The sequence below is a fragment of the Leopardus geoffroyi genome, chromosome D4, assembly GCF_018350155.1.
Source record: "Leopardus geoffroyi isolate Oge1 chromosome D4, O.geoffroyi_Oge1_pat1.0, whole genome shotgun sequence".
NCBI classification, from domain to species: Eukaryota; Metazoa; Chordata; class Mammalia; order Carnivora; family Felidae; genus Leopardus; species Leopardus geoffroyi.
In genome coordinates, this window is record NC_059342.1 from 80282945 (window position 1) to 80303985 (window position 21041).

The 21041-nt window shown below is 43.5% G+C and overlaps 1 protein-coding gene across 1 annotated transcript in view; it reads right to left on the bottom strand.

Annotated features, from left to right (window-relative positions):
* LOC123592841 (complement C5-like) overlaps nt 1-21041 on the bottom strand; it is an 87770-nt gene that overhangs the window by 13899 nt on the left and 52830 nt on the right. Inside the window, exons 24-33 of the mRNA XM_045468229.1 lie at nt 20141-20353; nt 19596-19671; nt 15890-16049; nt 13584-13679; nt 12135-12306; nt 9237-9442; nt 7793-7945; nt 5105-5167; nt 3252-3333; nt 2669-2726 (exon numbers count right to left, since the gene is read on the bottom strand). Of these exons, the coding sequence (XP_045324185.1) occupies nt 2669-2726; nt 3252-3333; nt 5105-5167; nt 7793-7945; nt 9237-9442; nt 12135-12306; nt 13584-13679; nt 15890-16049; nt 19596-19671; nt 20141-20353 (1279 nt within the window). The remainder of the gene's footprint in view (nt 1-2668; nt 2727-3251; nt 3334-5104; nt 5168-7792; nt 7946-9236; nt 9443-12134; nt 12307-13583; nt 13680-15889; nt 16050-19595; nt 19672-20140; nt 20354-21041) is intronic.

Genomic DNA, 21041 nt, shown 5'->3' on the forward strand with positions numbered 1-21041 from the left:
TTTTTTTTTAAGTTTAAATTTTTGAAAGTGACAGAGAAAGCACGAGCAGGGGAGAGGGACAGAGAGAGAGAGGGAGAGAGAGAGTCCCAAGCAGGCTCCACGGTATCAGTGCAGAGCCTGATGTGGGGCTTGAACCCACAAACTGTGAGATTACGACCTGAGCTGAAATCAAGAGTTGGAAGCTTAACGGACTGAGCCACACAGGTGCCCCTCTAATGAAAGAGGTTTTGATAAGAGCCTTTGTAGGTATTGCACAGCTGTGGAACATAAGAACTCGAAAACACTTGGGGATGAGATAGTTCAGTATCCTTGCCCTACAGAAGAGGCTCAGAGAAGTGAGCTGGTTTGCTACAGGTCACATGAGGACTTTGCAGCAGAGGCTACCCCCCCAGGTGGCCTCCTCCACTATCAGAGAGCCCTCCTTTGCGCCCACTATAGGGTCCCACGCCGTGACTCTGGCTTTGCCCTGAACAAGTTTGCTCACCTCTCCCTGTGACAAGTATTGTGAATATAAAGACAACTCCCCCAGAAGAGAGGTACCCAAGAGCAGAAATGGCAGTTAGGAGGGGCGCCTGGGTGGCGCAGTCGGTTGAGCGTCCGACTTCAGCCAGGTCACGATCTCGCGGTCTGGGAGTTCGAGCCCCGCGTCAGGCTCTGGGCTGATGGCTCAGAGCCTGGAGCCTGTTTCTGATTCTGTGTCTCCCTCTCTCTCTGCCCCTCCCCCGTTCATGCTCTGTCTCTCTCTGTCCCAGAAATAAATAAACGTTGAAAAAAAAAATTTTAAAAAAGAAATGGCAGTTAGGAGGAAGGGAAAGGGGAACCTTCTTAGCAGAAAGACATGAGGGAATGAGGAAGGATGTTTGAGAGGGAACAGAGGGCAGAGACTGGACAGGGATGGAAGGAGATATCGTGAGCAGACTGGCCAGTGAGGGAATCCTGAAGATAGAGAGGTTGGGCAAGCATTGGCAATGGCTGGGAAGGAGGCAGTGGGAAGCAGTGTGCTGTTCCTTGAGGTCAGTGGGCTCAGGTTATACTGATTGGAGGAGGTGGCTCAGATCCTGGACTGGGTGTCAGGGTCTGCGGCTTGAGGCCCTGGCTTTGCCACCAACTCTGTGACAACTTGGCGGGTTACCTCACCTCTTTGTGTCTCTGTCTCTTTATTTCTAAACTTTTTTTTAAGTTTATTTATTTGGAGAGAAAGAGAGAGAGCATGAGTAGGGGAGGGGCAGAGAGAGAGAGGGGGGGAGAGAGAGAGAGAGAGAGAGAGAGAGAGAGAGAGAGAATCCCAAGCAGGCCCAGCACTGTCAGTGCAGAGCCTGATGCAGGGCTCAAACTCACAAACTGTGAGATCATGACCTGAGTCGAAACCAAGAGTCGGAGGCTTAACGGACAGAGCCACCCAGGCGCCCCTCTTTATTTCTAAAATAAGGGATTACAATATCATCCCTAAAATCCTTTTCATCTCAAATCTATGACACAACTTGATGGAATTTCTGAGTTATCCATACTGAGTGCTTTGACATCACATGTGATGATCAGTAAAATCATCAGAGTACCAACCACAGAAATCAGTTATTGAGAATATGAAGAATAAGGAAACAGAGCCCAACAGGAAGTGCTGAGGGGTAATGAAAGGAAGAAGGCAGAAGCCTGCGCTCTAACATGGCTTTGCCACTGACTGATTCACTCTATGTGAGCACTAAGATACGTACACATATTTTCAAAAGCCTACACTTTTAGAAGTGTTTTAGGATGGTGGATGTGGTGAGCAGAATAATGGCCCCTGAAGATGTCCACATCCTAATTCCCTGAACCTGTGAATACGTTACCTTATGCAGCAAAAGGGACTTGCAGATGTGATTAATTTAAGGGTCTTGCAATCAAGAGATTATTCTGGATTATCTGGGGGGGGCCAGTGTAATCACTAGGGTCTTTATAAGGGAAAGAAGCAGGGGAGATGGTAGCCTCCAGCATCTGGAAGAGGCAAGGAAGTGGATTCTCCCCTAGAGCCTCTAGGAGGAAGGCAGCCCATTGATTTCAGGCAGGACTTCTGACCTCCAGAATTGTAAGAGAATAAATCTGGGCTTTGTAACCATTAAGTTTCTGGTAAATTGTTACCAAGGAGCAATAGGAAACTGTTACAGTGGCCAGTTTGGGGCTCTGGAGTTAGCCTGCGGAGGGCTGGTGGCTCTCGACACTGGCTGCCATCAGGATAACCTCTGGGGGTGAGGCTAGAGTTTTGGATAGTTCTAAAAGCTCTCCAGCTGACTTCCAAGTGCAGCCTGAGTTGAGAACCACTGGCTGATAATGGCTAGGGAATTTTCTGGGGGAATGGGATCGAAGTAAGAGAGTAGAAGCTGCTTATAAGAAAATCTTTTGCTTTTTCTGTTCCTCATCCTTCTATCTCCTCTCTACCTTTCTGGAAGACAGAAAAAATCGATATTATAGTGTTTGAATTAGAAGAAGGCCAAATGTGGGAGGGAAAACTATGAGCAAAAATGAAGCTGTTCTACAAAGTAGCTAAGAATACCCATTATGTTCTGCATTTTAACAAGTGCACAATTTTGCATCTTCCGGCCATCTTAAAACTCCAAAAGATGTAAAGAGATAATACCATGGCACAAGTGAGGCCCTGAGTCTGTGCTCCCCTCTGTGGAAACAGGCTTACCTGGCACATGCTACTATGCGTTTGTAATCTGAGTCGCTGTAGCGTCTGTAGCTGGAAGCTGCGCATACAAAAAACAAGCAAACAAAAAATGAGAGTAAACCATTCTTAGCTGTTTTGTGCCCTGTCGCAACAGAATAATTAACAAAAAGGTCCCTGAACACATTTAAACATGATTTTTGATTTGGAAGCTGGCGCTGCTGGTGATTTTAATGGCAATTCACGGCTGCTGACAATACCAATAGCTGTAACAGTTCCCTGCTCTCAAAGAAGTTATGATTTAAGGAAGGAGTTATTGAAGGTAACGTGTTTGCAGAAGGTTGGAGCAAGAAAGGGCCGATGCTTGGATTCACTGGTGGCCGGAAAGTTTCCTGGAGGAACAGGCCTTTGAGCCGCAAATGGAAGCTATCAGGGCAGAGGAGAGCATGTACCCTGACCCCAGAGCCAAGGTTAGAGGGGTACTTCAGGGTGCAAGGGGGCTTGCTTTTGGAGTGGAGGAGAGAACCAACCCACCAGGAGAGGGATGTAAAGGCCACAGGTAGAAAAAAAAAGGCACACAATTACAGCGTGTATCGTTCTGTTTTACCTTCTATGTCTTGGGCTTCAATTTTCAAATGAAAGCTGCAGATTTCCTCAGAAGTACTGGTTTTCTGAACCACAGTTGTTACCTATGTTGGGACGTGTGAACAACAGTCTATTTAAAACAGGACAGGGCAGCCACTCTGGAAAACAGTGTAGAGGTTCTTCCAAAAATTAAAAAGAGAACTACCCTATGCCCCAGCAATTGCACTACTAGGAATTGATCCAAAGGATACAGGAGTGCTGATTCAAAGGGGCATATGCACCCCGATGTTTATAGAAGCACTATCAACAATAGCCAAAGTACGGAAAGGGCCCAAATGTCTATCAACTGATAAAGAAGATGTGGTATGTGTATATATATATATATATATATATATATATATATATATACATACACACACAAATATATATAATGGAATACTACTTGGTGATGAAAAAGAATGAAATCTTGCCATTTGCAACAACATGGATGGAACTGGAGGATATTATGCTAAGTGAGATAAGTCAGAGAAAGACATATATCACACGACTTCACTCATATGTGGAATTTGAGAAACTTAACAGATGACCATGGGGGAAGGGAAGGAAAAATAAGATAAAAACAGAGAGAGAGGCAAACCATAAGAGAGACTCTTAAATACAGACAACAAACTGGGGATGGGCTAAATGGGTGATGGGCATTAAGGAGGACATTTGTGTCATATGTAAGCGATGGATCACTGGGTTCTACTCCTGAAGCCAAGACTACACTGTATGTTAGCTAACTTAAGAATAAAAAACAAAAAACATGACAGTGGGGAAGGCATCATGGCTGTACTGTTGCTGCAGGTGAAATGCCCAAAGTATTGATTCCACAATCCAGTACAAATGGGGTGCAGCAAAGACTCATTTCCCAACAGCTTGACTTTCAGCGAACTCTATAATTTGAAACATACCTGAGAAGCCCAAGTAGGCAAAAAAAAAAAAAAGATGACATCTAGCCAGGCAGAATCTTGCCAAATCCCATGTGGTCAAATCTGAGTACTTTACTGTATAGAAAAGTTCCTAAGCCTCTTGTCCTGGAACCTGTTTACTCTAATTTCATGCAAAACACTTCAAGGCCAGGAAGTATGGTTTTCTCCTAACCCCCATGCCACCGTAGTAAATGACAAATTACAGGTGTGCAGGGAAGGACAGAAGTGCTGCCAGAAGTAGATATACTGAGAGCAACTAGAAGTGACAGAGAAATGCACAGTCTGTCTCCCCCACCAACCCAACCATGCAATCTCATAAAGTCTTAGACGGAATGGACATGCTAAAGATAAGAGCGTAACTGAAATCATCAGTAGAGTGTTAATTGATGCTTAGAATATGTAGTTCATCTTAGCCATTCGGCAGTCAGTCACACGTTTCTCTAAGCTGTTTGTGTATGTGCATGCAGTCTGCAGTTAAAATAATAGAAACTTAAGTCCTTACATATATTCATCAATCTGCAATGATGCTGGAGAATTGCGATGTGACTATGTTACTAACCATAGAAAGCAGGGATATGTATGTGTGTATAATCACACACATGCGTCATATGCACATACAACTACAGAACCATAAAATTATATATATATATGTATAATTATATATATATAATTTCCACAAATACAAAGACTATATACGTACAAGGATTAACGTAGCCATCTGCAAAAAGAAATTGTGAGGATTGCTACTGAGACAGCTAAAAAGAACGAGTAAATGAATCCTACTTTAGTCCTGGTTGCCCAAGCCTAGATCTCTGTAACTTTGTGGCAAAGTCCCTAACTTTCTTTCATGTTACTTAGTACAAGCAGACATATGGTTGAAATCGGCTCTCAATGAAATACTTACGTGCACCGTAGCCACGCCATTGCTATACCCAGTACTGACGACGAGGTCATCATCGAGGGGCACCTGGAAAGGTGGATGAGAAACTGTGCTTTGTTTTCTTCTTCAATAGGGAGGGAGGACAGAACAATGAAAAGTAGCCTGACACCTGCCAGCTTCCTCTCTCTGGGCTTCTGTGAGATTCAATGGGTAAGACAGTGGAGATCCTGTGCACACAGACGCTAGAAGTGCTGGAAATTCCTTTTCCCTTGTCCGTATGAATACCACATCTTGAGCTCTCCTGAGCAAGCCCACAAAACCAACACAGCAGAAGCCGCTTTGGGTTATGTTTTCATTTATATATGGTTATGATAGAACTGGATCTTCATCTCCTTTTGCCAACGGAATAAATCCCTTTCAGTGCCTCAGGAGGAGGCTCATCTCCTCCACTTCCACTGGTCTTTTATTCAAACCCCGTTGCCCTATCCGGCACCTCACTTAAGCCTGCCAGATCCTTAGGTGCTGACACTCTTCTTCCGTCCTTCCAGGAGGAGAGCGAAGGTCAGGACTGGGTTAAGAAAGCCTCCCCTCCGGAGAAGCTCTATTGTACAAATGCCCCCTGATGTGTGGAAGGCGTGGGAGAGGCCATCCTGAGCAAGAGGCCCAAAGAGTTGGTTCCTTGCTCACTCCAAGGCTGCGGGCTGCCCCTTCCCTCACTTAGCACACTAGTGCAAAGGGGATTCGGTGTGCATGAAGAGTTGTCAGCCCTTCCTCTAGATTTTAGTAAATGTAGATAACAAGGCCAATTCTCTTGTTCTCCCTGATGGAAGATAGCAGCATTTACTGAAAAGCCAGTGCATCAAGATGCTGCATGAGGAATGGGTTCTATGAACTTGAGTGACAGATAGGTTTGGGAAATGAATACTGTTGCCCTGCCCCCGTCCCCATGTCCCTCCATTGCCCATTCTTCCCCAGGGTCACCAAAATTACTCATATACATATGAAGGGTGGGGTAGGAATCCTCTATGAACAAACTTGATTAACTTCATTTAAACTAGAGTGTCCCACACTAACTTGACCACCAAACCTTTGTTAGGTAATGCATTTCAGGAAATGCTGGCATAGAGATATTCCAGACTAGATACTCATAGCCTGAGTTTTATACAAAGACAGCGTCATGGGCTGAGTTTTAGTTATTTAAAAATGGCAAGAGGCCCTTACAGCATTTGCCCTGTAGAGAAGAATTAACTGCAGTTACATCTCTGGTGGGCCTACCTTGCCGCTCAGGTCAAGAGCTCCTCATGAGATCTTAGACCATCGGCTTGGAATGTGAACCTCTGGTGAAGTCTACACACTCCCAGAGAAAGGAGGCACATTACCAACCCTGGGGGCCATAAGCACATGTGCCTGCAGAGGCCCAGGCACCAAGCAAGGGCACACAAAGGGCACACACACACACACACACACACACACACACACGTCACGTGACTGCCAGAAACTGGGACCGACTGAAGAGTGCTTGCTGTGGCCAACACCCTGTTGCCTGATCGTCCGGTTTTTTAAGAGTTTGGAGGCAGATTTTTATTTGAGGTCTCTGGACTTTCAAGTGTTGGAATATGTCTATATCTCTGTCTATATATCCATATCCATACCTATCTTTTTTTTTTATCTGTGGGCCAATTGTTTTTAATTTTCGCGTTCAACTTTATTTTTCATGCCTACTTACTTCTCCCAAACATGGATTTGTAGAGCATGTAGACAGTTAAAAACTATTTCCAGTCATCTGTGTATTTAAATATGACCTAAAATAATCTGAAATGTGGTAATTAGAAAAATATATGTTAGCAGCCGTTTACTAGCAGCTACTCTTATTGACACAGAAACTAGTTCTTCCAACGTGTCCTTTACTTTGGGAAATTTTCACAGGCCATTGAGGTTTTCATAAAAAAAAAAAAAAATCCAGGGGCGCCTGGGTGGCGCAGTCGGTTAAGCGTCCGACTTCAGCCAGGTCACGATCTCGCGGTCCGCGAGTTCGAGCCCCGCGTCGGGCTCTGGGCTGATGGCTCAGAGCCTGGAGCCTGTTTCCGATTCTGTGTCTCCCTCTCTCTCTGCCCCTCCCCTGTTCATGCTCTGTCTCTCTCTGTCCCAAAAATAAATAAACGTTGAAAAAAAAAAAAATAAATAAATCCAGCAGGGGTACATGGGGTAAGCTGTCAGGGGACCCAAAGGCCAATCCCTCAGTTTGGCCATACTTTGTGTGTATGACAGGCCTACGTGGGACCACTGGTGGATGTCCACACGTGTCTTCCCTCTCACTCTACCACTGCACCTTTGTGCATACTGTTCTCTCTGACTAGAATGTTTTCCCCCTTTTCTTCACCTTGCTAACTCATCCTGATTCTCCCAGATTTAACCTGCGCATCTGGACGCACTTGACAAATTCCTACCTCTCACCTTGGGTCCGGAGGCCCCGCTCTGTCCTTCCATGTCCCTACCAAGGCTCTTATTTTTTTACTGTCTGTTAAAACAGCAGTCTCCCCGAGTACCCAGTTTCTTCATACATTTTGCTTTTGAATTCCCAGTGCCCGGGACATAGCAGGTACTCAATGTATTTTTAAGTAGTAAATAGATACATTTGTAAAGTAAGAGGGGAACACATGACTTCAAAGGGTCCACCCAGTTATAAAATTTTATAAAAAGTCCTTAATTTACCTCTATTGGCCTCCCAAGGAAATTCGTCTCTGTCATCTTATAACGGTGGAGGTCACCTTTATGCTTGTAAGAGACATTGATGTCCATGTTCAAGTGGAGTTGTTTTATCAGGAGTGAATATTCCGTCAGGCCCTCGATGGCATTAATCGTATCCTGTCAGCAATCAGCAAGACACAAAAACAGGTTTAGCTCATTTATATCTTCCCTGTATTTACAAATCCGCTTTCTTATGAGAGAGTGAGGATGCACTGACCAGTGGGGAAACTCCAGCTGACTGAGTGAAATTGGTGAAGGGCTCCTAGGTGGAGGTCTCCCCCTCCCCAGTAAGGATGCTGCTGTTGGCAGGGAGAGGAAGGAAGTGTGGCCTCAGTTCCAGGCTCTCCAGGTGTCCTGGGTGCATGACCTCAGGCCAGTCACTCTTTGCAGAACGCCTCCTAATCCTTGCATGACTGTCTCCTTTTTATCCTTAAGTCTCACCTTAGATAACTCCACAGTGAGGCCATAAATACGTTCTCCCTCTCTATTATTCCGTTTTCATTTTCTGCTTCTACCACTGTAATGTAAGATTTCTTGGCATCCATTACATTTAGTAGCTACTGAACAAGTATTTGTTGAAGGAATGAATGGGTGAACGTTATTTTTCTAGGTCTCATCTTCCTCATGTGCAAGATTGGGAAATGTGACTGACTAGATCAGAGGCGTCAAACACGTGGCTACCCCGTCTGCCTGTGACATGGTATGATAATCAATGGGACACTCTTCCCTGCTAAGCCTACACTTGTCTCCCAGATGAAATTCATTTGCCTCCTCAGATTAGATAATCACTAAAGTAACCTTAAAGGACCCCTCTAGCTCTAAATTTTATAAACACATAGAAACACATTCTACGATCATCCAAACATTCAAGAACAGAGAAGACGCTAACGTTTGAGCTCATCTTTGAAAACAGAGCATATTATACAACTACATAATAACTACAAAACATACATACATAAATGAGTTTACACTGGTAGCTAGGCAAACCGTAACAGTCAGTATTTCTCTCACTTTTTTACTTATTTTGGGGGGGGAGGGAATATCAGTACTTTGGTCCACACGGTGGCCTCTGTTCATTACATAGGATGTGATGGAATCACTGATAACCTTACTAGCCCTTCGTGATCATTAAGAATCATAGAGGAAGTACTGGATTTAGAGTCAGGAGATGTGAGTTTTGATTTTGGCTGTGCCACTAACTCCGTGAACGAACCTCTTGGGGCTGACTTCCTCCGCTGTAGGAGAAGGGTGTCACTGCAGATAATCTCTAAGGGTCTTTTGACTCTAGTCATTTATTCAGATCTTGGCGGGAGGACGAAAGCATGGGCGACAGAATGAATGTGGCACACGTCGTGCAGGAGGAGGGCAAATGTCTTCAGGAGGGTAAAACCAGACAGAGAAATGTTACCTGGGTTGAATAAAAGCCGCCTCCGTACCTCTGCTCTTCAGATAGCCATCTGATGATTGGGTTAACGTAATTTATGTCTTTCAAGCTCAGACTGGTGAGTAAAGCGTAGGCAGTGGTTTCTACCATGTGTGCTGTACTGGGGTTAGGTGTGGACGTGCTTTCCTGTTGAAGATCATCTTTCCAAAAGCGATAAATGACTGGATCGCCTGAACATCAACAAATCACATTCATTAATGTGATTAAAAATGTGAATTTGAGGGGCGCCTGGGTGGCTCAGTTAGTTACGTGTCTGACTCTTGATTTTAGCTCAGGTCATGATCTCACAGTTTGTGAGATGGAACCCCACGTCAGGCTCTGTGCTGACAGTGTGGGGCCTGCTTGGGATTCTCTCTCTCCCTCTCTCTCTGCCCCTCTCCTACTCATGCTTGTGCTCTCTCGCTCTCTCTCCCTCTCTCAAAATAAATAAATAAATTTAAAAAAATACATGTGAATTTGATATACTTCTAGCAGGTTTCTAGACGTTTTTACTGGTAGTGGCCTTCTGATTTCTACAAGTTTCTTACTCTTTTGTAAGAAGAACTTCTTCAAGGTGACCAGTACATAATAAGATCTCTTAATACAGTGCTCTCTGTCTTTGCTCAAAAAGGTCATCATGCAAAGTCCGCATGTACTGGGGAGAAGCAGTACTATAAAGGGAGAAGTGTAACCAACTGGTAACCAGTACACCCAGGTTCTAGTCTCTGCTCTACTAGGAAATGACCATGTCATTTTGGAAGAATTCTGTTTTGTTCTGTGGGACTCATTTTCTAATACCTTAAAGTGTACATAGTACTTATTTCCTTGCAGTGAAACTCAGATGAGATACCAAATGGAACTTTTTATTTTTTATTTTTTTTTTAACGTTTATTTATTTTTGAGACAGAGAGAGACACAGCGTGAATGGGGGAGGGGCAGAGAGAGAGGGAGACACAGAATCGGAAGCAGGCTCCAGGCTCTGAGCCATCAGCCCAGAGCCCGACGCGGGGCTCGAACTCGCGGACCACGAGATCGTGACCTGGCTGAAGTCGGACGCTTAACTGACTGAGCCACCCAGGCGCCCCCCCAAATGTAACTTTTTATCAACCAGAGAGCACCATACACATAGAAAGCTTTATTGTTATTATTGACACAGTGAGATAAATTGGAGAACTTTTCTCCCTGACAGAAAAAAAATCTACAACCTAGAAATTGAGATCACACCCAAAATCTTAGTTCATTCTTTTTTAATCTCTTCGAGTTTAAAGCACTAAAGATAATTTCATATATGTAGCACTTTTCATAAATTAGGTTCTCAATTATATTTGTTATTGCTGTAGTAATTTAAACGGTCACTTTAAGTCCTTTTTGCGCAAATTATATTTTAAAAAACAGTGAGGCATATTTGGAAATTATTTTTGAAGATTAGTCAAAATGTTGATGTATCTGTTTACAATTCATAATTACATTATTTACATGACTTTGGGTAATGCTTCCCCTCCCTCTCAGAGACTCAGATTCGCTGTATTCAGAATAAAAGATTTGGTTTTTAAAGATACTTGCAGCTCAAACATTATTTGAATTATTAAGATCTCTTCTACCTCTTCAATTCTATGATTTTATGATCCCTATCTTACAAGACCCAAGACATTTCTTTTGTGTTATTTTAAAAGCACTGTACAAGTGTTTCAAGGTATATTTTACGATTCAGTCATTTTTAAATGATGACAGAAATAAAATCTTGTAAACAGTGACACACCTCGTGTTAGATTTATTAAGCTTTCAGAAAACCTCAGCCAGAAGAGGGCTCAGAAGTACCCAACCATATCCATGCTGGTACGGGCACACTGGCCAATGATCACTGCTACCCTCTTTCCATTTCTTTACTCTTGACCTATAGGAAGTGGTATCTTTATGTTTCAAAATGAAATACATATACAGCCAACTCAGTACAATATAAGCCAGAGTGGAAAGTGCAATAAACTGGTAATCAGTACACCTCTGATAAAAAATCCTCCAATGCCTTCCCTTTTCACTCAAAGCAGAAGTTAAAGGTTTAGTGCTTCCACTGCCCCCCTCCCCTCCACCCACCCAGTACCTTGATGTGAATGAGACACAGGCACCCTTTGCTCTGGGCAGAAGCAGACCCAAACTAGGACGCATGGCTAGGGGGATGCACGGGCTGCATTTCAGCCTCAGTTCACTGGCTTGGGTGGGGGCTGTCTACATTGCACAACTGTATACAGGGGTCTTGCAGAGCTCCTGTGATGACCTCCAAGGCTGTATATGACCTTCCTTGTCATTCATGGAGCTCCAGGCACCCTCCTACCTCAGGCATTTGCGCTTGCGGCTTCTCCATCAGGAACATTCCTCAAGATATCCACCAGCTTGCTTCCTCACCTCCTTCAGGTCTCTACTCAAGTACCACCTTCTCGGTGAGGCTCAAGCCTGACCACTGTATCTAAAATTACAACCTACCCCTTCTCCTTGTCTCCTTTCCCTGCTTTATTTTGCTTCATATCAATCATCCAACCTATTCACTGTATGCAGTATTTTACTTACCATGTTTGTCTGTCTCTCCATAACTAGAATGTAAGTTTCACAAGGACCTGGATTTTTTTTTTTTTTTTGCTTTGTTTTGTTTTATTTTGGTCTGTTGCTTTATCCCCAGAACCTGGAACAGTATCTGGTACATAGGAGGTACTCAGTACATAAGCTGCGTGAATGAATAACAGCACTTAATATATCGTGTTGTGACGGTTGGTTTCTCGAGGGCAGACACCGTGCCTTACTCAACTTTGCCTGCCCTAACCTCCTTCACAGAATTAGCACACTCTACATGCTTAAATGCTTGCTGAAAAAATTGTGTGAAATAAGTCATACCTTTAACCAAAGCTTTCTTCTTCAGGGCTGAGACAATTGAACGAAACTGCGGGTGGGTTTTATCTCCCAGGGAAAGAGCGTAAGCAGCAATGGCCAGTGTAAAGGTGCTCTGGGCTGAGAGGGTATTTTCAAGCAGAAAGGTGTCAGCTTTAGTGATAGCCGTGTTGATTTTCTGGAAACAAGAGCAGAGGGTACCTAAGTTTGTCAAGCCTCAACCTGTCAACTGATGCGAACCACCCCCGGGGGGGCACCATCCTGGGGCAGGCAAGGCGAAGGGTGGAAAGAAGACTGTCCTCATAGAAGTGGATGGTGTCTCACTGGAACAAATCCCTCTGGGAGAAGGAGCAGAGCCTAATCTCAGAAGGGAAAACGTGCTTGTCCAAACTGGGTTAGGCCTTTTGCCCCTGGCAAAGGGCATCTCTGGAGACGTTTTCGCCTTTAGTTTCTGCTTCCCGCAGCAGATGCAGCCCCTGGGAAGGAGAAGCCAGGCCTAGACTTTCACCACTCCCCCTCGGCAGAGCTGGGACAGACTCACATTTTCAAACAGAGTTTTACTAAAGAAAACCATAAATAGCAGGAAAAGAACCAAAAGCTACCAAAGCGCTTTTTGATCCTAAGAATTCCTGGGAACATCGTCTCTATTACTCGGTCCCGACTTAAGTGCGTGAGGAGGAAGCCGGAGTGACGTCGTGGTCAGCTCTCCTCGCTCCTCCCGTCCCAGCTCCACTGCCCCTCCCTTACGCACCAGTGGGTGTCAGCTTGTCCTCTAGGCCCCTGGGAACTTGTCCTTGTTGACTATTTTGCCTCGTTAAGTATAAATAACAATTCTCTTGGAAAAAACTACAAACATTATTTTGTTCTGTGGCTGAGACCCTATAACCCCCTTTGGGATTTTCCATGTCTGTTCTCTATGCTGGTTTGAAGGACATGTCTCATTCACTTCCGATTTGTAAGCAGGCGCATTTGACCTCAGTGTGGGATGGTCTCTCCTCCGATCAGGGAAGCTCCTGCTCCCTTGGAGTCTTTCACATTGATCCACGCAGGCGAATCCTCTCCTCTCTCCCCACAACTTCCAAGCAAATGAAATGGCACAGCCCAAAGAAGCAGACAGGCTATCGTGTGTTCTCAGAGGTTCCACAATACGAGATGCGTTGGGTGTAGGGTAACAGTCACATCCACATCAGAACATTACCAGAGATGCAAGCAGGAGGCAGAGGAGACACCGCCATTTTCCCATGTCAGCCAAAAGTTACTGGTTCTACTGTCAGCTCCACAGTTTGCTGGCCTGTGACACTGGACAACTGAATTCACCTTACCCAGGGTCTCTAATACCTATCATAATTCTGAAATCCTTTGATCCTGAAACTAAATTTATTTTCAAGGTGGCCCCTCCCACTAAATGGTTAGGAAACAGAGGATGGGTGTTGGAGAAAGGAAACTCTTACTTACCACCAGGGAGCATATATCAAAAGCCTTTCTAATTCCAATCACAGCAAAGGCTGTCAGATATAAGGTGTTCTCCCGGGCTTCGACAGGCAAGGTACCCTACAAGTAAGCAATGTTTTAAAAACAGAATGAAATGGCGTCCTCACAGTAAAATGACCTGGGTCTAATCTCCGTTTTGAGCCTAATCTCGCCCTCTCCCTTCATCATCAGTCCTGCAGGACTGCTTGCCATTTCTCAGCAAGATCTGGGTCTTTCTTACTTGCATATGTTCACGTGACTTTCTCCCCCTCATCTCCCCCCTCTGAAGCTCCGATTCATACCTCTTCACCACAAACTCTCCCCCTCCTTCAAGACTCTGTGAGGGACACCTGGGTGGCGTGGTTGCTTGAGTGACCGACTTGAGCTCAGGTCACGATCTTGCAATTCATGGGTTTGAGCCCAGCGTTGGGCTCTGTGCTGGCAGCTCAGAGCCTGGAGCCTGCTTCGGATTCTGTGTCTCTCTCTTTCTGCCCCCTCCCCACCCTGCTCGCACTCTGTGTGTGTGTCTCTCTCTCTCAAAACAATAAACATTGAAAAAAAGTTAATGGGGCGCCTGGGTGGCTCAGTTGAGTAAGCATCGGCTTCAGCTCAGGTCATGATTTCATGGTTGGTGAGTTCGAGCCCCATGTCTAGCTGTGTGCTGACAGCTCAGAGCCTGGAGCCTGCTTCAGATTCTGTGTCTCCCTCTCTGCCCCTCCCCTGCTTACACTGTGTTTCTGTCTCTCTCTCTCTCAAAAATAAATAAACATTAGAAAAATTTTAAAAACTATTTAAAAAAAAAAGACCCTGTGAAAATGCCACCTCCTCTCTGCAGCACTATCCAGCCTCTGTTCTCCCATGCTATTTCCTCTTAGGGCAGTCACATTCCAATGCGATGCTTATAAGACCTTCCAAAGTGCCCTCTATTTACCTCTCCAGCGTTATTTCACGCCACTCACCCCCTAGCTCTCTCAGCCCCAGTTATTTGAGTGAACCTCCCTCCCTCTCCACCTCAAAATGCCAGGCACACTGTTTGCGTCAGATGGAACATTCTTCCTGCCTCCCTCCTACGTATTTCCCAGGGTCCTGGCCAAGTCATTTTCTTCAATTCCCCCACACCAGATTAGATCCCCTGCTTTCAGTGAAACTGTATTTCCCTTTTCTTAACATGCATCACGCACTTGAAATAACTTGCTCGTGTCTGACTTCTCTGCTAGACCATAAGCTTTATGGCCTCAGCGACCACATTAGTTTAGTTCACTGTTGTGTCTCTACCATGCAGCCCTTAGTTCCCACTCAGTAAGTGTTTCTCGTATGAATAAATGAACACATACAGTCACATGTAGGTTAGTGTTGTGAGTACGTAGAGCCTACTTTCCTTACCAGTGTGTGAGCTTCTCTGTGGCGGGCCATCCTTCCCACACCTCCTCCCAGATTGTGCTAAAATAGACCCTTGCGTGTATTGGGTGCTCAGTGAATGGTTGTCGAATAAATATGGACAGATGGATGGATGGATGGATGGATAGGTGGGCATCTTAAGTAAAACATTGTTGTGGTATTTTACTCTTCAAATAGCACCTGCATGGTGTCAGTTGCCCTCCATTTCTTGTGGGAGTCCTAATCTGCTATTGGTGCAGCAGAGTACCATTATGAGCCCCATGTTAGCCAGGGAGGGATTGGGTTAGGGCAGGCAAAAAAATAAAATAAAATAAAATAAAATAAAATAAAATAAAATAAAATAAAATAAAATAAAATAAAGGCTGTTGACTCTTAAAGAAACATTCTACGGAGCAGAAGATACTGTAATGACATTTTGGAGAGATACTATAATTGCTTTGTAATTCAAGTTTATAAGTAGATTCTAACCTTAAACAACACTTTGTTGCAGTTTAACAAACTGACCCCAATCTCTCTTACTAACAGGATGTAAATAGAGTCTCGCCTTTCATGACAACACCTTGCAGCCTTGACCTGTAAGAGGGCTCTGAACTTCACATACAGGTTCTCTACCAAGGGTGTGGGGACATATTAGTACATTTTACCTGTTCTGAGATCTCTAGCACTTACACCCCATGAGCCACCAATGCCTGTTACACAAGATGATGTCAAAGACATCACTCATGTGACCTATACTGAATTTTCTGAACTTTCATATTCTTTGCTTGTACATGACAGGACTTTCTTAAAGGGTTACGTGTGTTTTCTCTTCTTGAAACTCCTAAAATAGGATGAGAACAAAACTCAAACTTGTAAATTAAACTGTTGCTAGTCTGTATACTTGGTTTCCTTACCTGTAATTTTATTGGTTGATAGTCCGAATTCTCCTTGAAAGATCCATTTTCTAGTTGACAATTCTCCACCAGCCACAATAAAGTATTACAAATTGAATTTTGGTTCTGTTTTATGTATTTATTTAATTGTCCAAGCACTCTTAAAGCAAAGGCTGTTAACCTTTAAGACAAAATCACATGATGAATATTTAGATGTTCAATCCCTATGGGATCCCAATTTATAGTGTGTTTTAGTTAATACAATATTTATCCTTTAAAAGAAAATAATATTTTTAATCATACAGTTCTGAAGTAAGTTGTCACCATTGCACAGAGGAAGAGAAGATTTTAGGAAGATCTCCAAAAGCATTCAGTCAACAAATGTGAACAGCACATCTTTTGTGATTGCAGTATTGTTGACCAGCACACAAACTAAAAAGTGGTGCCTGATGATTAAAAACAAAATTAGTCTAAAGTTAAAGACAATAGTGGTGAAGCAAATAGTTTTGAGTCAGGGCATGGACACATGAACTTGAGACATTGAGGAGCAAAATCCTAAAACTCTAGATTGTAAAATGGGTAAAGCTGTCTAATCTAAAGTCTTGTCCAAAGCCTGAATTTTCCTCCCCAACATTCATGGGAGTGTTTGCCTCGCTTCTCCTTGAGCCATGCCATTGATGCAGAACTCACCATCTCACAAGGAAGCTTGAGCTATCATGATTACTGAGGTGTTTTGGTTTTTTTGTTTTGTTTTGTTTTTGCTTTTTGAAGCAATGTCAGTCTTTACTAAGATCTCTCAAAGAATACGTAAGAGTATCTAATTCATAAGCCCACAACGCCTCTACTCCCTCCTCCCGCTCCAGTTCTCTCTCTCCGAGCTGCCAAGAGCTGCCCACTCTTTGGCCCCTCAGGTGCTTTTGAAAGTCAGCCCACTTGACTTTCACCCTCACTTAAGAAATTTATTTTCGGGGCGCCTGGGTGGCTCAGTCGGTTAAGCGTCCGACTTCAGCCAGGTCACGATCTCGCGGTCCGTGAGTTTGAGCCCCGCGTCAGGCTCTAGGCTGATGGCTCAGAGCCTGGAGCCTGTTTCCGATTCTGTGTCTCCCTCTCTCTCTGCCCCTCCCCCATTAATGCTCTGTCTTTCTCTGTCTCAAAAATAAACATTAAAAAAAAAATTTAAAGAAATTTATTTTCGTTTTTCTTTCTACAAGGAATGATGCATTATTCTACGTACTTTTTTTGTATCTTCCTTATATTTCTCAAAAAAATATTTTGAAAGTATTCAGGTACTGACCATTTTCTTCTGTGTATATGTTTCTCTCAAGGAACTTGTAGAGTTGGGTCTGGGAAAGTACCCAAATATTTCTGTGTTTCTGGCTGAACTCAGGCTTGCCTAGAACTCTTGAGAGGTATTTACTGAGAGGTGTCTACTGAGAGGTTATTGTATCTTCTGGGGGGAAAGGGGATTTTCTGTTCTCCAGGCATTTAGTCCCCAGCTGCTGCTGTGCTGGTTTCCAGTCTCACCAACACCAACCCCTGGCATCCTGGTTGGTATCCTCCAGTCGGCACGTTCCAGGGGTCTATGTGTCTTTTAAAATGTGCCACCCACACATGGTTAGACCCACTTCTAAGGTACAATCCATGGGACTTGATCACTGATTGGATATAGAACACAAAGGAAAGGGAAGATTCAAACTTTAGTATAGAGTATTGCTGCCCACATATTAAGGAAACAGAAACAAAAGAATGAATTTGGCATGGATTATGTTTGAAGGGCTTTGATTCCCAGATCCCTAGAAATATGGATCTGGAGCTTAGGAAAAAAGTTAGGCCTTGAGACATTAATTAGGGAATCACCTGTGTAGAAATTATGGAAATCATGGGTTAGGATGAGATTGCACAATGAGAAACTACAGAAAATAAGAGGGTCAAGAATGAAATCCTGGGGACTGTCAGTAGTTAAAAGGGCATAATATAAAAGTCAGTTATTCCAGATTGTAAAGTTCTTTTTTTTAAATTTTTTAATGTTTATTTATTTTTGAGAGAGAGAGGACAGAGTGTGAGCAGAGGAGGGGCAGAGAGGGAAGGAGACACAGAATTGGAAGCAGGCTCCAGGCTCCAAGCTGTCAGCACAGAACCCATGAACCGTGAGATCATGACCTGAGCAAAAGTTGGACACTCGACAGACTGAGCCACTCAGGCGCCCCGTAGATTGTCAGATCCTTAAAAGTGTTTCACACAGTTGAATCTACAAGGCACCTGGAACACCATGTTTTCATTAAATATTTCGTCAGCACATGATAGCATTTTTTTGAAAGCAGATTGCCTTGTAGCCTTTCAATTAATTTCAATGGTCTTTCCTTCAAATCATCAGAAATAAGGAGGTTATCATGCTTCACTAAATAAGCACTTCGTGAGCACCTGCTATGTGTCAGGTATGTACCAGGCACGAGGAACACTTGGAACTGCCCATGTGGAGAGTACATTCTAGCGGCAAGATAGACTACACGTGAGATAAGTAAGAATGTTAGTGACAAATTTTAAGGAGAAAAGGAAAGCTTGGGATGAAATGTTGGGATGAGAATGAGATTAGAATGATTAGCAGAGGCCTCGCTGAGAAGGTGACTTTTGGTAAAGACCTGAGGGAGGTAAGGGAACTAGGCACTGATGCCTGGGGAGGAGCATCTCAGACAGAGGGAACAGTCAGTGCAAAGGCCCTAAAGTGGAAGCATCCCGCTAGGTTCAAGGAACATCGAAGAGGCCAGTAGGGCTTGCGTGGAATAAAAGAGAGAAGTGAGGGATGCAGTTGGAGAGGTGAGGCAAGGCCAGACCAGGTAGGGTAGTTCACAGTAAGAAGTCTGGTTTTTACCCAGGGTAAGTTGGGAAGCTCCTGAACTGTTTCGAGTGACATGACCTAACTTATGTTTTAACAGGGTCACTCCAGCGGCTGTGTTCAGCATAGACAAAGAGGGGCAAGGGCTGAAGACAAAAGATAAGGGGAGGCTGGTGCAATAACCCAGGTAAGAAATGATATATTACTTGGTCATCAAAAAGAATGAAATCTTGCCATTTGCAACAACATGGATGGGACTAGAGTGTATCATGCTAAGCAAATTAAGTCAGTCAGAGAAGAGTAAATATTGTATGATTTCACTCATATGTGGAATTTAAGAAACACAACAGATGAACATAGGGGAAGGGAAGGAAAATTCAGATAAAAACAGAGGGAGGCAAACCATGAGAGACACTTGAATACAGAGTACAAACTGAGGGTTGTTGGAGGGGAGGTGGGTGAGGGGATGGGCATTAAGGAGGGCACTTGTTGGGATGAGCACTGGGGGTCGTACATAAGTGATGAATCACTAAATTCTACTCCTGAAACCATTATTACACTATATGTTAACTAACTTGGATTTAAATAAAGTTAGAAAAAGAAAGAAAGAAAGAAAGAAAAAGAAAGAAAGAAAGAATAAACAAACAAGAGTGGCTTGGACCAGGATGGTGTGATGGGGTTGGTGAGAAGCAGCCAACTTCAGGATATGTTTTGAAGGTACAGCCAAAAGTATTTGCTGGATCGGATGTGGCTTGTAAGAGAAAGAGGGCAATGAAAAATGACTAGACTTTTAGCCTGAGCAACTGGATGAATGGACTTTCCATTAAGACCGTTATTCTTTAGTTAGTTAGGCAACCATTTTATGAAAATGCAAATCAAAACCTTTATACTCACCAAGTGCTAGCACTGCCACCCTTCCACATGCTGTAAGAAGAGTCAGCATTTCTGTAGGACATGATGCTCACCATCCCTACGAGGCACCAGAGAAAGAACACAGTGCTTCACTGACCTCTATCTCTACTCACAGAGTGCTTTATTAGCTCCTGGGAATGGTAAGCTTCCTTCGGTGTTGGGCAGCACGCATGTGCTCTGTGGCCAACGTTAAATTTCTCAAAAGAAGTATGTGAACTGCTTGAATGGGGAATTATCAAGTAGAACATTCTGAGCTCGTTCAAGAAGTAAGGAAGTGCTCTGTAGAGGTTGGAAGGCAGATGTCTTGTCTCTCGTCCAGGCATTTTGGTAAGTTAAGCCAAAATGCTACAGAAAATAGTGTTTATTTATGTAGTTGCATCTACCTCACGATTCTCTTTTTGTAGAAATGCTTTTACAATTATGTGTTTGTATAATTCATAAGATTATATATTGGTTTAATGGCACCATTGGTTTAAGAACCACAAGATCTTTAGGTATAATGTGTAAAATGGATTTTTTTTTTTTACCTTCTTTTAATTTTTTCCTCAGGTTCTGGTTTTGAATAAGTGAATTAGTAGAAAAAATGTTCCAATTTTTTCCTGCTTCCAGGTAGTGAAAAACATAGAATACTGGGACAATGCTCATCAGTTCTGCTTCTGCATTCCCCTTGGGGAGGTGGGTAAGAATGTCAATGCCTTCCTGACTCAGAACTGTAGACATGACCTCTCCTATAAGCAGTCCTGTAATAGACAAACAAACAAAAACTCAAGGTAGACGAAATCAATTGCTATCAACTTCTGAGTAATGGTATATTTTAAACAGAGAGCAGACTTGGGGTGTCTGGGTGGCTCAGTAGGTTAAGCGTCCAACTTCGGCTCAGGTCATGATTTCATGATTCATGAATTTGAGCCCCATGTCGAGCTCTGTGCTGACAGTTCAGAGACTGGAGCCTGCTTTAGGATCTGTGTCTCCCTCTCTCTTTCTCTCCCCCTCCCCCCCACACACTCTGTCTCTCTCTCTCTCAAAAATAAACACTAAAATTAAAAAAAATTTTTTTTTAAATACAGAGAAGAGCAACTCTCTCTGTTCTTTCCTTTTTATCTAAGCAATTGAATTCCTTCTTAGCTGGGGAGAGACAAAAAAGATCTGGTCAGGAATATGGATTTAAAAGAAACACCAAGGAGCACCTGGGTGGCTCAGGTGATTGAGTGTCCGACTCTTGATTTTGTCTCAGGTCATGATCCCAGGGTCATGGGATTGAGCCCCACCTGGGGCTCTGCACTGAACATAGAGCCTGCTTAAGATTCTCTCTCTGCCCCTCCCCTGCTCTCTCTTTAAAATAAAATACATTAAAAAAATTAAAACAAAAAAGAAAGAAACATGAAGAATAGCCTTAAAAATAACCACTCAAATATGGTGGTAAGATGG